The sequence below is a fragment of the Saimiri boliviensis genome, chromosome 9, assembly GCF_048565385.1.
Source record: "Saimiri boliviensis isolate mSaiBol1 chromosome 9, mSaiBol1.pri, whole genome shotgun sequence".
In the NCBI taxonomy this organism is placed as follows: Eukaryota; Metazoa; Chordata; class Mammalia; order Primates; family Cebidae; genus Saimiri; species Saimiri boliviensis.
Genome location: NC_133457.1, coordinates 67,708,108 through 67,726,200, shown reverse-complemented (window position 1 = coordinate 67,726,200; position 18,093 = coordinate 67,708,108). Strand labels below are relative to the sequence as shown.

Here is an 18,093-nt window from a genome sequence, read left to right as displayed (position 1 = left end):
TCTTTTTAGGGACAGCTGGTGTAGCTGGAGATGTGGTCGCCACCAAAATTGTGGAGCTATCAAAAAAGAACCGGGTGTTGATGGCAGAATCAGAGGGTGCAAAAACCAGAGTGAAGCAGCTGACCAATCGCATCCAGGAGCTGGAGCGGGAAGTGAGGGGCCTTGGGACTCCCAGCATGGGCAAAAGGGGACCTTCCCAGCTTCTCCATGTGTAGCTGGAAGGGCTGAAGTTGGAAGGTTAAGAGGCTTTCTCAGATCACACAGTGTGTGGTGGTGCTGCATCTTAAATCCAATGCTGTGGGCCTCCAGCAGGCTGCACGGTGCTCTGGCCTCATCTGTTCGTCTGTAACCTGAAATCCATCGTTTTTGATGCCCCTAGGCTGTGGTTAGAACTCCAGGAGGCAGATGATGAGTGAAGCATTATTACCTACTAAGCTGTTAGTGAGCCTCAGGCTGCTTCTACCGTGCAGCTAGGGAGTGGGCCAGACGGCCAGGTAAACCCTCTCCATTCCAGGGTGGTTTCTGAAGGAGGGCGTTCCATGAGTGACCCTAAAGTGAGCTGAAAGGATGCACCACCAAGACAAGTCACCACACACACGGTGGCACCAGAGTGCTTTCCTTGGGCTGCACAATTGCTGAGCAGAGTATGAAGTGTGAGGTTTGCTTTTTCAGCTGCAGTCAGCCCTGACCAGGCCGCCAGCCAAGGGAGCCGCCGATGCGGGAGCCAGGCCGCCGAGGACGCGGACAGGAGACGGAGCATTGGTACGAATTCTCTTCTGTGCTGGGGAGTCTGCGAGGCAGCCCCGGCCTGGGCCCCTCCTCCACTGTGTGTAGGTACCTCCCCCGGCGCCCACCCCGCCCCACCCGCTGCTGAGCCAGGTGCCCATCCATTGGCTACCATTGCTGCCTCCTCAGAGCAGACGTCAGAGGCAGACGTCAGAGTCTGTGGCCTGAGGCCGGTCATGTCCTCAGAAGCCATGGAGGGTGTCGCCCCCTTCCAGAAAGGAAGGCTGGGAGGAGTCTGAGAACCCTGGACCCTAGAACCTCAGGATCGGGAGGGAAGGCCTGGTCCACTGACCTCCCACTGTCCTCCCAGCTGACCTCCCGGCCAGCTCCTGTCCAGCACCCTCACTGGGGACACAGGCAGCCTCCACCTTACTGCAGGGACAGGGAGCTCACCACTGCCCGGGGGAGTCCTGTTCTTTAGGGCAGTGGTGAATTGTATCATATTCTCAGCCCTCTCCCTCTGGTGGAGCTCCAAATGTACAGAGCCAAAGTGGCTGTTGGAAATGGGGACTTGTCCCCCACAGCCCGTTTTATAAACCAGCGAACAGTTCGTGAAACTCAGGAGGTGGGAACTGCAGCTCCATGAGAGGAAGACAGTCTGGCCTGGTGGGTTGCTTTGTCCCCAAGCCAGACAGTATATGGCATCAGAGTCTAAGTAACATTCCAAGAGGCTTCCCAAGGGTTTTCCTGGGAAGCCAGGCCACTGTCGAGAGAGGCGGCCGAGCCCAGACCCCCAGTTTGCTGCCTGTTTTCTAGCCCCGTCTTCCTGCCGCCTGCACCTCAGGATGGGATTGCCCCTGCCTTCCATCAGGACAGTGCAGTGCAGTCCCTGGTATGCAGCGATGGGTCCCTCAGGCTTTGGGTGAATGCCCCTCCTCAAGTCTAGTCTTATATAAACCTGTCTCATTGCTGGGGAGGCAGCAGAGGGGCTCTGCCCTCCTCGGGGCTGGACTGAGGATTCTTCAGGCCCTTCCCTGGCTCCAGGGGACACTGCTAAGCTGCCCCTGGTCTATTCCGAGGATTGGGCACCTCCACAGTCCCAGCTGGAGCTGCCCCGGATAGGAGGCTGATGTTCAGCTTGATGGGACTTTCTAAGCCCTGTGACACAGGGAATCAAAACAGCTTCGGCTGGGCTCAGCCGCTCACGCCCGGAATCCCAGCACTTTGGGAGGCTGAGGCGGGTGAGTCACTTGAGGTCACATGTTCAAGACCAGCCTGGCCAACATGGTGAAACACTGTCTCTACCAAAAGTACGAAAATTAGCCGGGCGTGGTGGCGGGCGCCTGCTGCTCAGGAGGCTGAGGCAGGAGAATCACTTGAACCCGGGAGGCAGAGGCTGCAGTGAGCCGAGATCACACCACTGCACTCCAGCTTGGGCAACAGAGTGAGACTCTGTCTCAAAAAACAAATAAAATCAGAGGCTCTGTCTATGGAGAATCCCGGGGGAGGAGTGGGAGTCACTGGAACGTGGGCTGTGGAGAGGCCTTCAGAGAGAGCCCCAGTGCCCTGAGCTCACAGAGGAGTCTGCCCTCCATTAAGGCTGCAGCTAGAAGCTGGGACGGAGGAGGGTGACCCTGAGCTGGCCTCACTGGAGAAAGAAGAGGGGGAAGGTGAACTGAGTGTCCGCTGGGTAGCACTTGACTGCAGCCCAGAGCTCACAAGGGGAAAGGGGGATGTGAGCCAGAAAAGCTGGGGTGAAGTCACCCACAGGGAGCCCTTGAATGGCAGCTGGAGCAGGAATTTTGACTTTACTCTGTGGCCACAGGGAGCTGGGAGGCTCCAGGTTTGGAGAGGACAGTGTGTGATGGGCTGCGTCTGGATTCATCGGTGTCACGCGCTGTCCCTGTCCCTGTCATCCAATCACAGCGAGAGTGAAGGCAGTGTCCCCCTCAGAAGGCTGCTCCGCTCCAGAGGCACGCCGGCTGAGTCCGTGTTCCAGCCCGAGCCTCCGAAGCACATTCCAGTGGAGCCGAACACCCGTCCCTCTGCGTGGGGCTTCGGGAGGCCGTGATGTGTCTGCTCCTGTGGACTGCGTTTTAGTTTATGCCCTCAAAGGAAACAGCCTGGGGTAGCGGAGGGAGTGTGCTCACATGCAGATCCCCCACAAAGCCTGTGGAATTTCACTCTTGGCAGAAGGCTGTCAAGTGGTTTGGAGGTAGGATTAGCTCAGCTGCCTAAGCCAGGAGGATGGGGCCTGACCTAGTCCCCTCCAGAGCACCGTTTGGCCCTCAGCCCCCTTGCCCACTGCCCGCTCAAGCCAGGTGAGGCCTGCCAGCATTGCCCTCCATCAGCTGTCCCAGACAGCACCCTTGATGTGCATTATCTTAGCAATGCTCACAGGTTCCCTGAGGTTGGCATTGCATGGTCCCATTTTACAGATGAGAAAAGGAGGCTTGGGCAGGGTCCGGGTTCTAGAGCCAGAACTGTCTGTGCACTTTTTCCATGCTCTGATCAGATCCAAGAGGCCCTGCGAGGTCACAGCAGCCACATGGATGTTCATGTATTCCCAGGGCCCTCAGTACCCGAGGTCAGGCCACCCCCGAGGTCAGGGTCACCCCTGAGGTCAGGTCCACCCCTGAGGTCAGGGTCACCCCCGAGGTTAGGGTCACCCTTGAGGTCAGGCCACCCCTGAGGTCAGGGCCACCTCCGAGGTCAGGTCTACCTCCGAGGTCAGGGTCACCCCCGAGGTCGGGGCCACTGGGGCTCATGGCATTGGAGATCTGACAGGTAGGGGAGGGGCATGGCAGGGGGGTGGAGGAGGGTTGCTTCCCAACCCAGGGCAGATTCAAAGCCACACATTTAACAGGAGGAGAGACAGGCACCCAGCAGAGTGCGCAGGCATGGCAGGCAGCCAGGCAGAAGGAAGAACACAACATAAACATGCTTATGTCTCATGTAATTTCCCAGCTGGCACATTCTGCTCACGTGGCTGTTCTCTTTAGCCTGATGGTGGTGCTCGGAGGACGTGGAACGGGGAAGTGTTTTCATACCCATTCCATAGATGAGGACACTGGGTGAGACCGGGGTTTCTCCAGGTGTCCTTGTCTAGCTTCTCTGGCCACTGGTTTTCAGCTGGGCTGCCCCGAGCCTCTGGGGCCCATGGAACTTTCCAGACCCAGTGTACTTGGCTCTGTCTTTCACACTAGCATTCACAGGAGCTTTTGTTTGTGCCTGCTAGAGAAAGCTGCTGCAGGACCAGCCCTGCTGCTTGAAGCTCAGCCCCTGTGGGGAAGCAGCAGAGGGCCCTGGCATCATTGCCTGCTGGGATGTTCAGCCTAACAACCAGCATTCCTGCAGCCACAGAGCCCAGCATTAGCAGCAGCTGAAATCGGAAGAGTCAGCCGGGGCAGGGGAAGGACCAGTGTTCTTTCTAATCCCACCTGTGTCACCCCAACCAGCCGAAGCCTGGAGGCAAATTGCCAATTGCCTCCCCTCTCTGGACCTTATTTTCATCATACGAAAGGGGTTTGAGTGGGCTGACCTTGAAGGTCCCTCGTCAAATGTCTATGAGTCACAGGAGTGTCTGTTGGAGACAGAGAAGTAGTCAGCACATTTAAGAAAAATTTCTATCCAGATAGTTTAAATAAAACAGTGGGTTAAAAAAAAAAGACATTGCTGAGAGTTTCAGCGGGCAGTTTTCATGTGGCTTGCTGCAGTTCTTCAAGCCACAGAGATGAGCATTTGGAAATTAATATGGGTCCTTATTTCTGTTCAGTGGTCACCGCTAGGAAAGAGGTCCACGCTGACAGTTCTGGGAGAGGCGGGCCCTGAATTAGGGTGCCGGACTCCTGCCACGCTGGGTTGCCTTCTGGGAATAACAGGGTTTCCTCTATATTGTGAGGGAGGTGGCTTAGCTGCCATGTGGATCTCGGAGCACAGCGGAGGGTCCACACCGGGAAGTGTCTGGGATGTGTGGCACCGCAGCTCTCTGCAGATGCTCCCCCTCTAGGGCAAGGCCTGAACCCACGTGTGTGCAACGCTCTGTAGAAAGCCCAGCCCCAGAGCCAAGCTGCCAGGATTCAAATCCAGGTTCCACCTTGATTAACCTGTCAGCCCAAGTAGAGGACTGGCCTTCCACCAACCTCCATTCTGCACCTAGGAGGGGCTTACCTATGAGAGAACCTACCTGACAGGGCTTCGTGAGGATTAAATGAGTCACTCCATGCCAAACACTTAGCACAGTGCCTGGCACAGACTTGGGTAAATGGGGGCTATGATGACTATTCCCACGTCGGCAATGGTGACTACTTTCTCTCCTGTCCTTCCCCACAGCGGGAGACCCCAGAGGTGAAGGCCCTGCAGGATAGGCTGGCGGCCACCACCTTGAAGATGAGTGACCTCCGTAACCAGATCCAGTCTGTGAAGCAGGAGCTGCGGGTGGCACAGAAGGTCTTTCAGAGCCGGGGCTGGGGCTGGACTTGGGAAGCACATGGCTGGCACCGTGGGTTCCATTCTGGAGCCTGAGTGCCCAGCCCCGTGAGCATACTGCTTGCTCTGGGTCAGGCTCCAGGTCTGGTCCTTCCTCCCACCAGCCCTCGGTCCCCACCCGCAGCACACATGCCTTGTGATGCCTGCCCAACTCTGGACTGAGTCCACCTGTCCATTAAGCCTTCTCTGACTCCTCGTGCCCCAGCAGATCCTGGGTCCCCCCTGAATGTCACCCTTAACTTGGAAGCCTGCCAAGCTCTGCCTTCTGCTCTGCTATCTGTAACAGAACGTGAATAGGTTACTGTGTATTCAAGGACCCTTTCAAAGGAAAATGCTCAGACTTGGGACACAGGCCCAGCTGGTTCGTTACTTATTTTTATTTACATAGCGAATTCTCTGGCATTTGTCTTCCCTGCTGGAACCACTCAGACTGGCCAAGATTTCCAAAACAGTGTTCTATTGTGGAAGCAAGCGCCAGAGGCTTGGTGTGCTGGATGGGGTTTCTGTGACAGCCTCAGAGGGGCCCAGGTCACAAGCTGAGTGTATTGTTTCTGTCTCAGAGCCTTGAGGTTGGGAGGGTGCCGCCCGTCAGCAGCTGCAAAGCTGGGCCCTTCCCGGACCACGGTGTCCCAGCTGACATTCAGTAGCCCACCTTTGCTGCACTCAGGTCCACTTGCCTGTGGCTTTTCACAGAGGGCAGGGCTCTGTGGCGATGCACTTCCCATAGCCAGAATTAGCTCAGCTCAAGGTGGCAGCTGAATGGGTTAAGGAAGCAGGTGCTGGTCAGCTTTGCGGTTCAGCCGTCCCAGAATAGGTCAGGAGCAAAGGGCCCGATCTGGGCCTGGTTGGCGTTTCTTGGTTGCTCTAAGCACTAACAAGAAATGCCAGGGATGATGGGTTCACTACTTTCCCAGGGAGAGCTGCCCTTGGGACATGGAAGACTGACCTTGGAGGGCTGCGCTCTGGGATGGAAGAAGATTGTGTAGGTGAAGGCTGCTTCCAAATGTGCCAGGGTCTGTTGGAGCCTCTCTTCTGGCCGCACTGAAGGCCGTGCCTTATTTCAGGTTTTGGCCAGCGAGGTCGGGGAAGGCGTCGATGTCCAGCAGCTCCTGTCCTTGCCGGGGACCTGGAGGGGTCGGGCTCAACAAATTCTCGTTTTGCAAAGCAAGGTGGGTGAGTCATCAGACTTCTAAGGATTTAGAACATCCCGGAAAGACCTGCCCTGAACCCCTTAGAGACTTCGGTGCACAGTACCCAGGAAAGGGCTTTAGGTCTCACGGTGCAGCCGTGCAGGCTGCTGCGTCACCTTCTCACCAGCCAGCCTGATTTCAATCCGTTACTTAATGAACAGGCTCTTACATAACACCACACGCCAGGTACTGGAGCTTCGCAATGCTGACGCCTTTGGCTGATTTATTTTACTCCAGGCTTCTTTTTCTAGTTCATGGAAATTTTTGCGTGACTGTTGTAAGCTTTTTCCAGTTTTGTCCAGATGCTTGTAGTCTTTTGAAAGTTTTAATTACCCAATAAAACTTAGCCTTGTCTTCCTCTTTATTATCTGAATATTTTGGAGCATACCAAAAGAGGCTGACGGCGGGGGCTCTGGAGCCCTGCGGCTCAGGTTCAAATCCCAGCTCTCTGCTCACCAGCTGTGTGACCTCAAGCAAGTTTCTTTAGCTCTGTGCCTCAGTTTCTTCATCTGTGTAATGGGGATAATAGCGGTACCTACCCCACAGGGTTGTTGGGAGAGTTGAGTCGGAAGGCACGCAGCGCAGGCCTGGCACGGAGGGAGCACTGCTTGAAGGTTACGTGTGGTTTTCCCACCTTTGCCCTTCAGCCGAGAGGCCCGTGAGCAGCTCTGTGATTTCCGCTCTTTGCCAAGCATGTCACCCTTGTTCCCGGGGACTTCAAGGCTCCCAGTGGCTTTGGTCTTCGTCTCTGCCATGGGGTCCTGGAAGCCAATATAGAGGGGGACAACTCCAGGAAGCTGATGGTGACCCGTGCATGGCTTTGGGGCTCTAGATACCTGAGCTGAGGTTTGCCCACTGCTCTGCCAGCTCGGCAGCCTTGGGCAAATCCCTTCATGTTCCTGTGTCTTCATCTTCACACCTGTGAAATGGGGTGACATCAGATAACATTTGTAAAGCACCTAGTACAGTGCCGGGCCATAATAAGACGAAACAACTTCTTTTCTTTTTCTTTTTTTTTTTTTTTTTTGAGACGGAGTTTCGCCCTTGTTACCCAGGCTGGAGTGCAATGGCACGATCTCGGCTCACCGCAACCTCCGCCTCCTGGGTTCAGGCAATTCTCCTGCCTCAGCCTCCGGAGTAGCTGGGATTACAGGCACACGCCACCATGCTCAGCTAATTTTTTGCACCATTAGTAGAGACGGGGTTTCACCATGTTGACCAGGATGGTCTCGATCTCTTGACCTCGTGATCCACCCACCTCGGCCTCCCAAAGTGCTGGGATTACAGGCTTGAGCCACCGCGCCCGGCCAAGACGAAACAATTTCTTATTGTCATTAAGTTGTATGTCGAATTCTTAAAGGCAACAGTGTTCTTTAATGACTGAGTGGAATTGCCACACAGCGCCACACAAGGGCACTGACGGGTGCTGCCAAGCTGTGCTCCCACCCTTGGCCGGAGAGCCTAGTGAATTGTGCTTCCTTTCCTGGCTCAAGTTAACCAGCGCTGTTCCGTCATTTTGTTGCGTTGACACAGAAACCAGGGTCGGAAGGACCCTAGGAGTTGTCTGCTTCTACCCCAGGGTTACCAGGATGACCAGGGTGACCAGGGTGATAGGGGCATTGTTCTGTGGGATGACTTCTATCTGCCACTTGCCGTGGCCAGGCTGTGTTGATGGCTTCACCTGGACCGTCTTGGGATTGTACAGAGTTACCTAATCCTAAAAATCACCTTAGCATTTAAAATGCAGATGCCGGGGCCCTTCCCCTAGAACTCTAGTTTGTTGATCTGGAGTGAGTGCCAAGATAGGTCAGTCCAAGAACCTCAGAGGATTCCCAGGCTCAGACAGCCTCACGTGACAGTGTTACGCAGGGCGTGCTCTCAGGTGAGGGAACTGAGATTCAGAGAGGCCACCCGTAGGCAGTCACATGGTCCGTGAGGCTGTGAGCCAGTCTCTCTGCTTCCAAATCCTGTGTAACCTCTGCAGCACCTCCTGTAAGTGACCTCCACCTCCTGAGGGGCCTACCCAGTCTTAGGTGGTCTGTCAGTAGAAAGTTCCTCCTTGCCTGGCACTTTGGGAGACTGAGGTGGCCAGATCACTTGAGCCCAGGAGTTCAAGACCAGCCTGGGCAACATGGTGAAACCTGTCTCTACAATATATATATGTGTGTGTGTGTATATATATATATACACATATATACACACACACAAACACACACACACACGTATACACACAATATATATACAAAATAATTTAATTTTTGTATATATACATATAATTTGTGTATATATATTTATAGATATAGATATAGATTTATAGATATAAATATATATACACAAATTATATGTATATGTGTATATATAATATCTATAAATATATATACACAAATTATATGTGTATATATAAATATAAATATATATATGTATATATACATATAATTTGTGTATATATGCATATATAAAAATATATACACAAATTTGTATTTGTGTATATATATTTATACATATAAATATATACAAATTATATGTATATATAAGTATATATATACAAAAATTATATATAAATATATATATATACAAAAATTATATATGGTGGCATGTGCCTGTGGTCCCAGCTGCTCAGGAGGCTGTGGTGGGAGGATTGCTTGAGCCCAGGAGGCAGAGATTACAGTGAACCATGATTATACCACTGCACCCCAGCCTGGGCAACAGAGCAAGACTCTGTCTCTAAACAAATAAAATAAGAAAGTTCTTTCTTGATCTGAGACCTGCCATCCTACCCCTCCCAGGTTCCTGGGGCCACAGCTGTGCTTCCCAGCCTGACAGCCCCTGAGAGATAGGGTGATGTTCTCTTTTTTCTAAGCTGAACTTGCCTGGTGCCTTCCACTGAGCTGCTCAGGATGCTAGCTCAGATCGCGCCCCAGCCCTCGTCCTCCTCAGATGGGGCTTCCACAGCCATCTGGAGACGCGGTTCCGTCTTCAGTCTGTGGGGTCTCTGATCACACTAGTAGGGGCGGGCTGCAGCTCCACTGTGAACGATGGGTTTTACCACCCTCAGGTTCGAGAGCTTGAGAAGCAGCTGGGCCAGGCCCGGAGCCAGTCTGCAGGAACAGCCAGTGATGAGTTGTCTGTGTATCCAGACCCGAGGAAGCTGTCGGCACAGGAGAAACACCTGCAGAGGATCCGCGGCTTGGAGAGGGAGAAGCAGGAAGGCCTGGAGGTAACGCCTGCCCAGGGAGGAGTCAGGGCTGTGGGAGCGGGAGATCCCGATGGTGCCTGCAGGGCTCAGGGCACGCGTGGTCAGAAGTCTGAGCCACCCCTTCTAGGCAGGAGTCTCCTGGGGACCTGGGTCACCTCTGCGTGTTCCTTACGTCCTGTCAAACCAGCCTGAGGTGCCTAACTGGGGCCTCACTGTGAGCCCATTCAGTCAACTTTGCTTGGCCCCATCCTGGCTCTTTCGGAGATGCTGTACCTGAAATTCTCCCATTGTAAAAGGGAGAGTGAGAGGGTCGCGGCCCCAGAAGTTTGAGAGGGTTAGATGCAGCTCCAAGGAGGAAAGTCCCAGGCTGATGCAAGAGGTGGGCAGGCTGGACTCAGCATCGGGGGCCGTATCTCACTGGCTGCACTGGGCACATCAAACTCTAACTCTACCGGGTTTAAGCAACAGTGAAGTTACTGGTCCGTATAAACAAACAACCCGGAAGGGGCCTGGCTTCAGCTGCAGAGCAGGGCCTTGCTGGCAGCACCACCTTCTCCCAGGCTGGCTTTGCTCTCTTCCACAGGGACCCTGGCTAGTCCCAGCTTCCCTCCTCCAGTGCAGCCTCCACAGACAAACGCCTTCTCTTTCCAAATAGTTCCAACAAAGTCCTCAACTGAGTGTCTTCGGTCTAGCTTGGGTCCTGTGGCCATCCCTGGGTCCATCCCTGTGGCCAGGAGTATGGGGTGTTTTGACTGGTCGAGCTTCAGATACCTGCCCCGAGGTCTGGGGGATGAGTTAGCCTCCCCAAACTTGCCGTGAGAGTGGGGAGTGGGGGCCCCTTTACAGAAGGCAGCAGAAGCAGCAGGAAGAGGTGCAGGGAGGCCACACAACAGCCCACTTCCGTGGCCCTGGCAGCAAGGTACCTGACGGTGAGGCCTTGCCTTTCCATCAGGAGACTTTTGCCTGTGAGCCCCGACTCTGGGCCAGGCCCTGTGTTAGGAACGCTGTGACCTTGGCCACGCTGCACCTCCCGCACTCTGGACCATCAGCTGTGAGGAGGGAACGGTGAGACCGCAGAGGGCCAGGGCCTGCTGGCCTTTTATGCCGGCCAGGACTTTTGGCCTGTGTCTTGAAGGCTGTGGAGAACCACCAAAGGGTTTTTGTTTTTGCTTTTTTAGGCGAAGTCTCGCTCAGTCACCCAGGCTGGAGTGCAGTGGTGTGATCTCGGCTCACTGCAACCTTTGCCTCTGGGGTTCAAGCGATTCTCTCGCCTCATCCTCCCAAGTAGCTGTGATTACAGGTGCCTGCCACCATGCCCAGCTAATTTTTGTATTTCTAGTAGAGACGGGTTTTCAGCCTGTTGGTCAGGCTGGTCTCAAATTCCTAACCTCAGGTGATCCACCTACCTCAGCCTCCCAAAGTGCTGGGATTACAGGCGTGAGCCATCACACCCAGCCCACCAAAGGGTTTTAAGTTGTGGAGGGAGGTGGTCAGCTGTCCGTTTGAAAGGTCACAGGGTTGGAGCAAGAGGAGGAATGGGTGGGAGGTGGAGTGGTGGTGCCGGAGACGCCCGAGGACCTTCGCCGAGGCGGCGGACTGTTGTGGAAGGGCCAGGCACCGGGACTGTGCGCACAGACTTCCCGGGGCTCAAGGACTGATTGGACTTGGAAGAGAGAGGAGGAGGAAGAGTCCTAAAGGGCTTCTAGGAGTACGGCAGTTGGGCAAGGGAGGCAGGGTGGGTTCAAGCGGAGACGGAGCTGAGATTCGGAGGCGCTGGGTTTCAGACGCCCCTCACTTGGACTTACACGCCGCGCAGTTCAGATGATGTTGGGCAGTTGGGCTGACCCAGGCTGCAGAGGCTGGAGGAAGGAAACGGCTTCCTGCTCGCTTTCCCTCTGCCAGGCACCTGTGGCAGCCTGGAGCATGTAGGCAGGCGGGCAGCCGGTGAGGAGTGCCCCCTGCAGAGGGCTCGCGTCCTGCGGATTCATGCTTGCTTCACATTTCTATAATTCACTTCATCAAGGACATGAAAACACTTTTCCAGCAATGAGTCACCTTCGGGACCAAGCCGCTGGCGTCAACCAATGCCCGAGCTCCTCCCTGGGTCTCCAGCTTGTCTGTAGGGTCTGCCTGATTGAGCCCCTGCCCGTCCACTCGCGGTGCCCCCGCCACGCATGTTCCGCCCAGGGCCCCTGCTCTCCCCTCTCTCCTTCGTCTCTGCTCAGACGCCACCTGTGCAGAGTCCTTCCCTGACCACACCGTCTCGAGGATCCTGTTTCCTGCTTTCAAATTCGCGTCTGTTACCATTGGGTGTTCTCTGTCTCCTCCATTAGGATGTCAGCTCCTTGAGGATAAGGACTGTTTTGCTTTTTGCTGTCCCCCGGCATCTGTAAAGCAACACTCAGCCCATAGTAGGCCCTCAGGAAACCCTTGAGAATGAAGGGGTGAGTGAGTGAGGGACTCCAAAGACAGGTGCTGCACTGAGTTTCCAGCTGGTAGCTGGCAAAGCGAGGTGCGGTCAGGGGTTGTGCCAACTGGCCACGGAGGACGTGGGGACAGACCCTCCCTTCTCATTCCGGCTCCTGGTGGGGTGAGGTGCTGCAGCGGGAGCCTGGCCCAGCACGTTCTCTGAAGTGTGGCTTTTCTCCTTTCCCCAGCGTGGGGAGGTTTACAAGCAGCCCTGGCCGCGCTCTCTGGAGGACACACACAGTTGGCCGGCTTCCCTCTCACGTGCAGGAAGCCCGCGTCTCGGGCGGAGGTGGGGAGTGCTGTCATTCGTCAGTGCTGTCGTGTGCTGGGGCGAGGGTGGGGGGCTGCTGGCCACCTGACGTCCCTGAGAGGCCTGGGCTGGGGCTCAGGGCCCTGGCTCTAGTGACTGGCTCTGTGGCCTTCAGCAAGCACCCCCAGCGCAGCCCTGGGCCATGCCACGGAGTGGGAGCCAGGGAGCGGACGTGGCCAAGGCCCCACACAGCCCTGCTGCCCTCACTTTCTAATTACAGAAACTTGCCAGTGAGCGGGACGCCCTCCAGAGAGAGCTTGAGGACCTGAAAAAGAAGTGTGAGGGCCTGAGGTCTCGGAACAAGGTGCTGGCGAGTGAGGTGAAGACCCTCAGGAGTCAGATGGGGACCCTGGTGGAGAAGGGCCGGCATGACGATGAGCTCATCGACGCCCTCATGGTACGGCCCTGCCGCTCAGGCAGGGTGGGAGCCAGCGCTGGTCCCCAAAGGATGGGCCCCAGCCCTGGCCAGAGGGAGCCCTCACTCATGCCTCGATGCCACTGTGTAACCCTGAAGCCCGCTGCCTCCAGATGGCCCCCAGCACAAAGCCCCAGGGACAGGAGCAGCTCAGAGACTGCCTGTGGGCACGTGGGGGGCTGTGATGGAGCAGTGCCAGGCACAGGCACTAGGCCGATGGACCCCAAAAGAGACAAAAACTTACTGGGGGAGGAGGTGGGATCATGGCCTAGGTTATTCTTCAGCAGGAATGACAGGGGTGACGGAGCTGGTACCAGTTCTTGTCTCTGTCCTGGCACAGAGCCTTTGTCCTTCTGGGCACTTCATAACTTAGTCCCCAAGGTAACTTCCAGGGTCATGTATTTTAATCCCACCTCACAGATGGGGACACTAAGGCTCAGATTCATTACATGACTCGTCTGAGACCATCCAGCTGAGTTCCAGCCGGGTGCGCTGGCTGTAAAACCTTCCTTGATGGGTGAGGCCACACTGTTTCCTAAGCCTACAGCTTGGGCTTTTCTCTGTGGGACCCGAGGCACCAGAGTTTGGTGCCAGACTCCAGGTTGTGCCTGCAGGCCTCGGAGGGTGATCATGTCTGGTGTGGCTGGGCTGTTTGGGGGTGCTGGCTCAGGTCATGATCACTTGACACGGCAGGGTGGGGGCCGGGCACAGAAGACCTAAAATGTAGGCCTGCCTCTGCCAACACCTCGCTGTGTGACCGCAGGCCATAGCCTCCCCTCCCTGAGGCTCAGCAGCCACCTTGAAAAATAAGTTTCAGGGCTGGGTGTCCTCTGAGGTCCCTGCATGTCACCATTCTGTGTCATTGAAGGTGGCATGATGAGAGCTGCACACTGGCCCAGTCATGCTGTTCACCGGCAACGTGCCCTTGGGCTCTCTGGGCCTCAGTTTCCTCCGCTCTGAGGGGAGGACAGCAGCCCTCCTGTTCCACACCACTGACCTCCTCCTTTCTGCTGGCCTGGGCAGGAAGCCTTTGCCTGGAGTCTCCTGAGGGCATTTCCTTGGGATGGGGCTTCAGTCGGGTGCTAATGGGTCCCTGGCAGGGTAGTCTCCCAGCCAAGCGGGATCAGGCTTTCCTGTGAGCTAAATACCTCCCCCCACCCCATAGATAGGTGAGGACCCATCTGATCTGCTCCCCCCGACCCCCCCAGGTGAGGACCCATCTGATCTGCTCCCCCTGACCCCCCCCAAGTGAGGACCCATCTGATCTGCTCCCCCCCCCCCCAGGTGAGGACCCATCTGATCTGCTCCCCCTCCCAGGTGAGGACCCATCTGATCTGCTCCCCCTCCCAGGTGAGGACCCATCTGATCTGCTCCCTACCCCAGGTGAGGACCCACCTGATCTGCTCCCCCCCGACCCCCCCAGGTAAGGACCCATCTGATCTGCTCCCCCTCCCAGGTGAGGACCCATCTGATCTGCTCCCCACCCCAGGTGAGGACCCATCTGATCTGCTCCCCCTCCCAGGTGAGGACCCATCTGATCTGCTCCCCCTCCCAGGTGAGGACCCATCTGATCTGCTCCCCCTACCCCCCAGGTGAGGACCCATCTGATCTGCTTTTCGTTGTCCCAGGAGCCCTTCGATCCCCTCCTTGGCCCCAAACTCAGAGACGGAGGTTGAGGAGGGGAAAAGTACATGGTCCCCACCCGCCTGGCTGGACAGGCTCATGGCAGGCAAGGAAGGTGTTTTTGCCTGTCAAGGGAACAGGGTCCCACTGTTAGGTTCCTGCAGGCTGCTTTGGGCTGAGGGAAGCAGTCTGTCCTTGTCCTCCCCTGCCCAAGGAACATGACTGACTCCATATCATGGAGTCTCAGCACCCCCAAACAGCCCAGCCACACCAGACATGATCACCCTCCGAGGCCTGCAGGCACAACCTGGAGTCTGGCACCAAACTCTGGTGCCTCGGGTCCCACAGAGAAAAGCCCAAGCTGTAGGCTTAGGAAACAGTGTGGCCTCACCCATCAAGGAAGGTTTTACAGCCAGCGCACCCAGCTGGAACTCAGCTGGATGGTCTCAGACAAGTCATGTAATGAATCTGAGCCTTAGTGTCCCCATCTCTGAGGTGGGATTAAAATACATGACCTTGCCCTCCTGCCCGGCCCCCCCCAGGACCAGCTGAGGCAGCTACAGGAGACCCTCGGCAGCCTGAGTCTGAAGGAGGAGAAGACGCGACTGTCCCAGCACCATGTGGACCAGCAGCTGAACAGCGAGGCCCAACGGAACAGCAGCCTTGTGGCCCAGCTGCAGGCCATGGTGGCCGAGCGGGAGGCCAGAGTGCAGCAGCTGGAGATGGAGGTCGGGCGACTTGGTGTGCAGGTGAGTAGGGCGCGGGTGCAGCCCCAGCCGCCTCCCCCTTTCTGCTCACCTTGGCTCGGGCTGGACTGCGTCTCCTCGGCTCCGCTTTGGACGCCTGCTTCTGTTTGGCTCCCAGCGCACTCTGCACACAGACCTCATCACGTCCTTGCTCTCCTTAAACTCTGTTCATGGCTTACTGTCACCACGACCTCACCTGGTCCTCACGGACCCAGCACCTTCCAGTTTACCCTTTACCAGTGGTGGCCTCGTCCTCAGGATTCAAGATGGTGGCAGCAGCCCCAGCAGCCGGGTGGGTGAAGGAAAGCGCCCTCGTTCAGCTTCTGGGCACCACGTGCCCCCTCCCCACACTGCGGCTGCCCAGGCACCATTCAGCCCCTCACGCAGCCCCGGGCTGGGCACAGCTTGACACACGCCCCCTCCCTCTGCACAGCTGCCCGTCAGCCTTCAGGTCTTACCTAGCCGGGAGCTCCTCCAGGAAGCTCCGGGGCCCCTGTTCTGTGTTACATGCCCTCCCAGGCACGCTCCTGACTCCCTACACACCGCCAGCCAAACTTCTGTCACACCACGGGGTCATCTTCCTGTCTTCTCCCCTGCTCTGCCTGTGAGAGAGCACAGGCTGGGGTGCCTTGGCACCTGGCACTGGACCAAGCCCGGAGTAGATGCTCAGTAGATGCTCAGTAAATGCTCGTGGAAGCCGTGAGCTTGTGAAGATACTTTGTCTCGGCAGGTGCCTCGAAGGCTGCTTCACCTCCCCGTAGCTCCTCCCTGGGGCGGTGCTGGGGCTGGGTGGTGCTCTTGGCGAGGAGTTCCTGCCAGGCACACGGGTCTCCCAGTGGCAAAGGAGCCTTGCAGCCTCTGGCCCACTGGGACATTGACGGGCTCAGCTACAGGCACGTTGCAAAGCAGGCCTGCCCTTTGTTTCTGGGGATCTGTGGTTTGTCTCGGCCCAGCCTCAGGCTGGCGTCGGCTGGCACTGCTTTGCCCTGTGGCCTCTATCCCCACAGGCTCCCAGGCAGGACTGGCTGTGACAGAGTGTGGCCAGGCCGAAGGGGAGCCTGGGGGCACAGGGAGTTCTGGGAACAGAGCACACAGGGCAGTGGGTGGGGACGCGGCCTTGCAGTCCTCACCCTGCTCCCCATCCTGGCTCACTGGGGTGAGAAGTCTGAGGGGTACACAGGAACATTCCAGTGTCCTCACCTCACCGCTTTCTCCAGGCACGCAGGAGACTGTTCCTACCTCCGAGGTCACCAGCTGAATGGGGCCAAGATCACCCACCAGACAAGTCTGCACACGTTTCAAGTTTTCTCAGAATGGGTGGGACTGGGGGACAAGCAGGTGGTTAGGGGCACACACCCGCTGTCCCCTCTGGGGGCCCGACCTCCCGCTGGGGGTCCTCTAATGTTCCTGTCAGCCCAGCCCCCACAGGTATCCAGAAGAGGAAGGGGTTGAGGGAGGGGTGTGGGCCTGGCAGGCTCAGCCTCCACCCAAGGCCGCCCGCCCTCACGGAGGTCCGGCCAGCCTCTCTGGCCGCAGGTGTCTGGAAGGTCCAGGTGTCCAGCTGAGTAAGGCAGCTGGCCTCAAGTCACACCGGAGTTCATCCACACGTGGGTGGAGCCGCGTGGGGAAGTGGGCCCACTCAGAGAGTCAGTCTGTAGCTGCCCGGCGTGTGAGGCCATAAACCTCCTCTGGAACCAGAGCACAGAGCAACTTCCTGGCCCGGTCACCGTCCTCACACCATGTAGCTTTCTTTCTGAAGAGAGGCATTATTAGACATCGTTATCATGCAAGCAACGTCCTCACCAAACAGGCCTCGCCTTTCACTCCTGAAAAGAAGCCTCTTTCATATCCTCTGAAAGCCCCGAAATGCAGCCAGGGTCCCCTCCTGCCTTCTCTAGGCCTCTGAGCCAAAGCCCTGAGGATGGAACCCACATCTGTTCCTACAGTATCTTCGGAATAATGGAGCGGGCGAGGGGCCCGGCGTTCCTGAGGTCAGCCCTGCCTGTGCCCAGTTCCTGGAGGACCCAGACCTGGCCAAGCCCCCGACCTCGGCCGGTGACCGCGCTGGCAGGCTGGGGTCTTCTCGGTAAGAAAGCCGTGGGATGGAGGGCTAGAAAGTGAATGTGAATCATTCAGAAGAAAGCTGGTTTCTCGCCACCTCCGATGGGAAGCCACGTGTGCAATGTTAGGATGACTTGGCCGTGGCTCCGCCGGTGCGTGAGCCTGTCCGTGGCGTGGGCTCTGCGTCTGCGGGAGTGAACCCGTTGGGTCCAGAGCTTCTGGCTTCAGAGCAGGCCAGATGCGGCTCCCTGTGAGAGCCTCTCTGAGCGGGCCTCAACAGTTTTCTGCCCTCGGGACCCTCACACAGACCTCTGATGGGCTGTCAAGGCTTTTGCGCCTCCTGTTCTGTCTCATTTTGAGCAAGCAGGAGTTCTGGAAAGAAGGGCAGCGAATGCACAGGACCCCTGCCGCCCTGTCTCTCCCTCACGGGTGGAGGTGAGGCCCAGCGGGGCCCGCCTGCCTCCCAGGCTGACAACCCTCTCTGCCTCCGCACAGCTCTGTGACCAGCCTGGGCCACACACTGGTGGAATCTGCTCTCACGAGGCCTTCCCTGCCCAGTCCCCACAGGAGCTCGCCTAGGTATGGACCCTGACCCCAGACCCTCAGTGTTTCCCATTCTGGATTGCTCAACCGGTATTCCCATCCCATCGAAAGGAGGGGAAACTGAGTCCAGGCAAAGCCCAGGGACTCTTCCAAGGTCACATAAGGGCACAGAGGATCAGGGAAGTCTAGTGTTTTGTCCATGGTGACGGAGTCAGCAGCTTCAGAGCTGGGATCTTGGCCTCTGACCCCGGGGCTAGGGTTCCTACCTGCTACCTGAGAATTAACGTGAGGAACTTCCTGGGCCTGGCTTCTAGCACCTTCCCTCA

General features: G+C 56.8%; 1 protein-coding gene across 1 annotated transcript in view; it reads left to right on the top strand.

The window, feature by feature from the left end:
• Positions 1–18,093, top strand: part of CCDC13 (coiled-coil domain containing 13) — a 63,381-nt gene that overhangs the window by 18,360 nt on the left and 26,928 nt on the right. The window contains exons 4-12 of the mRNA XM_003930861.4: positions 10–152; positions 673–762; positions 5,059–5,175; positions 6,279–6,383; positions 9,460–9,621; positions 12,600–12,776; positions 14,960–15,166; positions 17,110–17,249; positions 17,720–17,803. Coding sequence (XP_003930910.3) covers positions 10–152; positions 673–762; positions 5,059–5,175; positions 6,279–6,383; positions 9,460–9,621; positions 12,600–12,776; positions 14,960–15,166; positions 17,110–17,249; positions 17,720–17,803 — 1,225 coding nt within the window. The remainder of the gene's footprint in view (positions 1–9; positions 153–672; positions 763–5,058; positions 5,176–6,278; positions 6,384–9,459; positions 9,622–12,599; positions 12,777–14,959; positions 15,167–17,109; positions 17,250–17,719; positions 17,804–18,093) is intronic.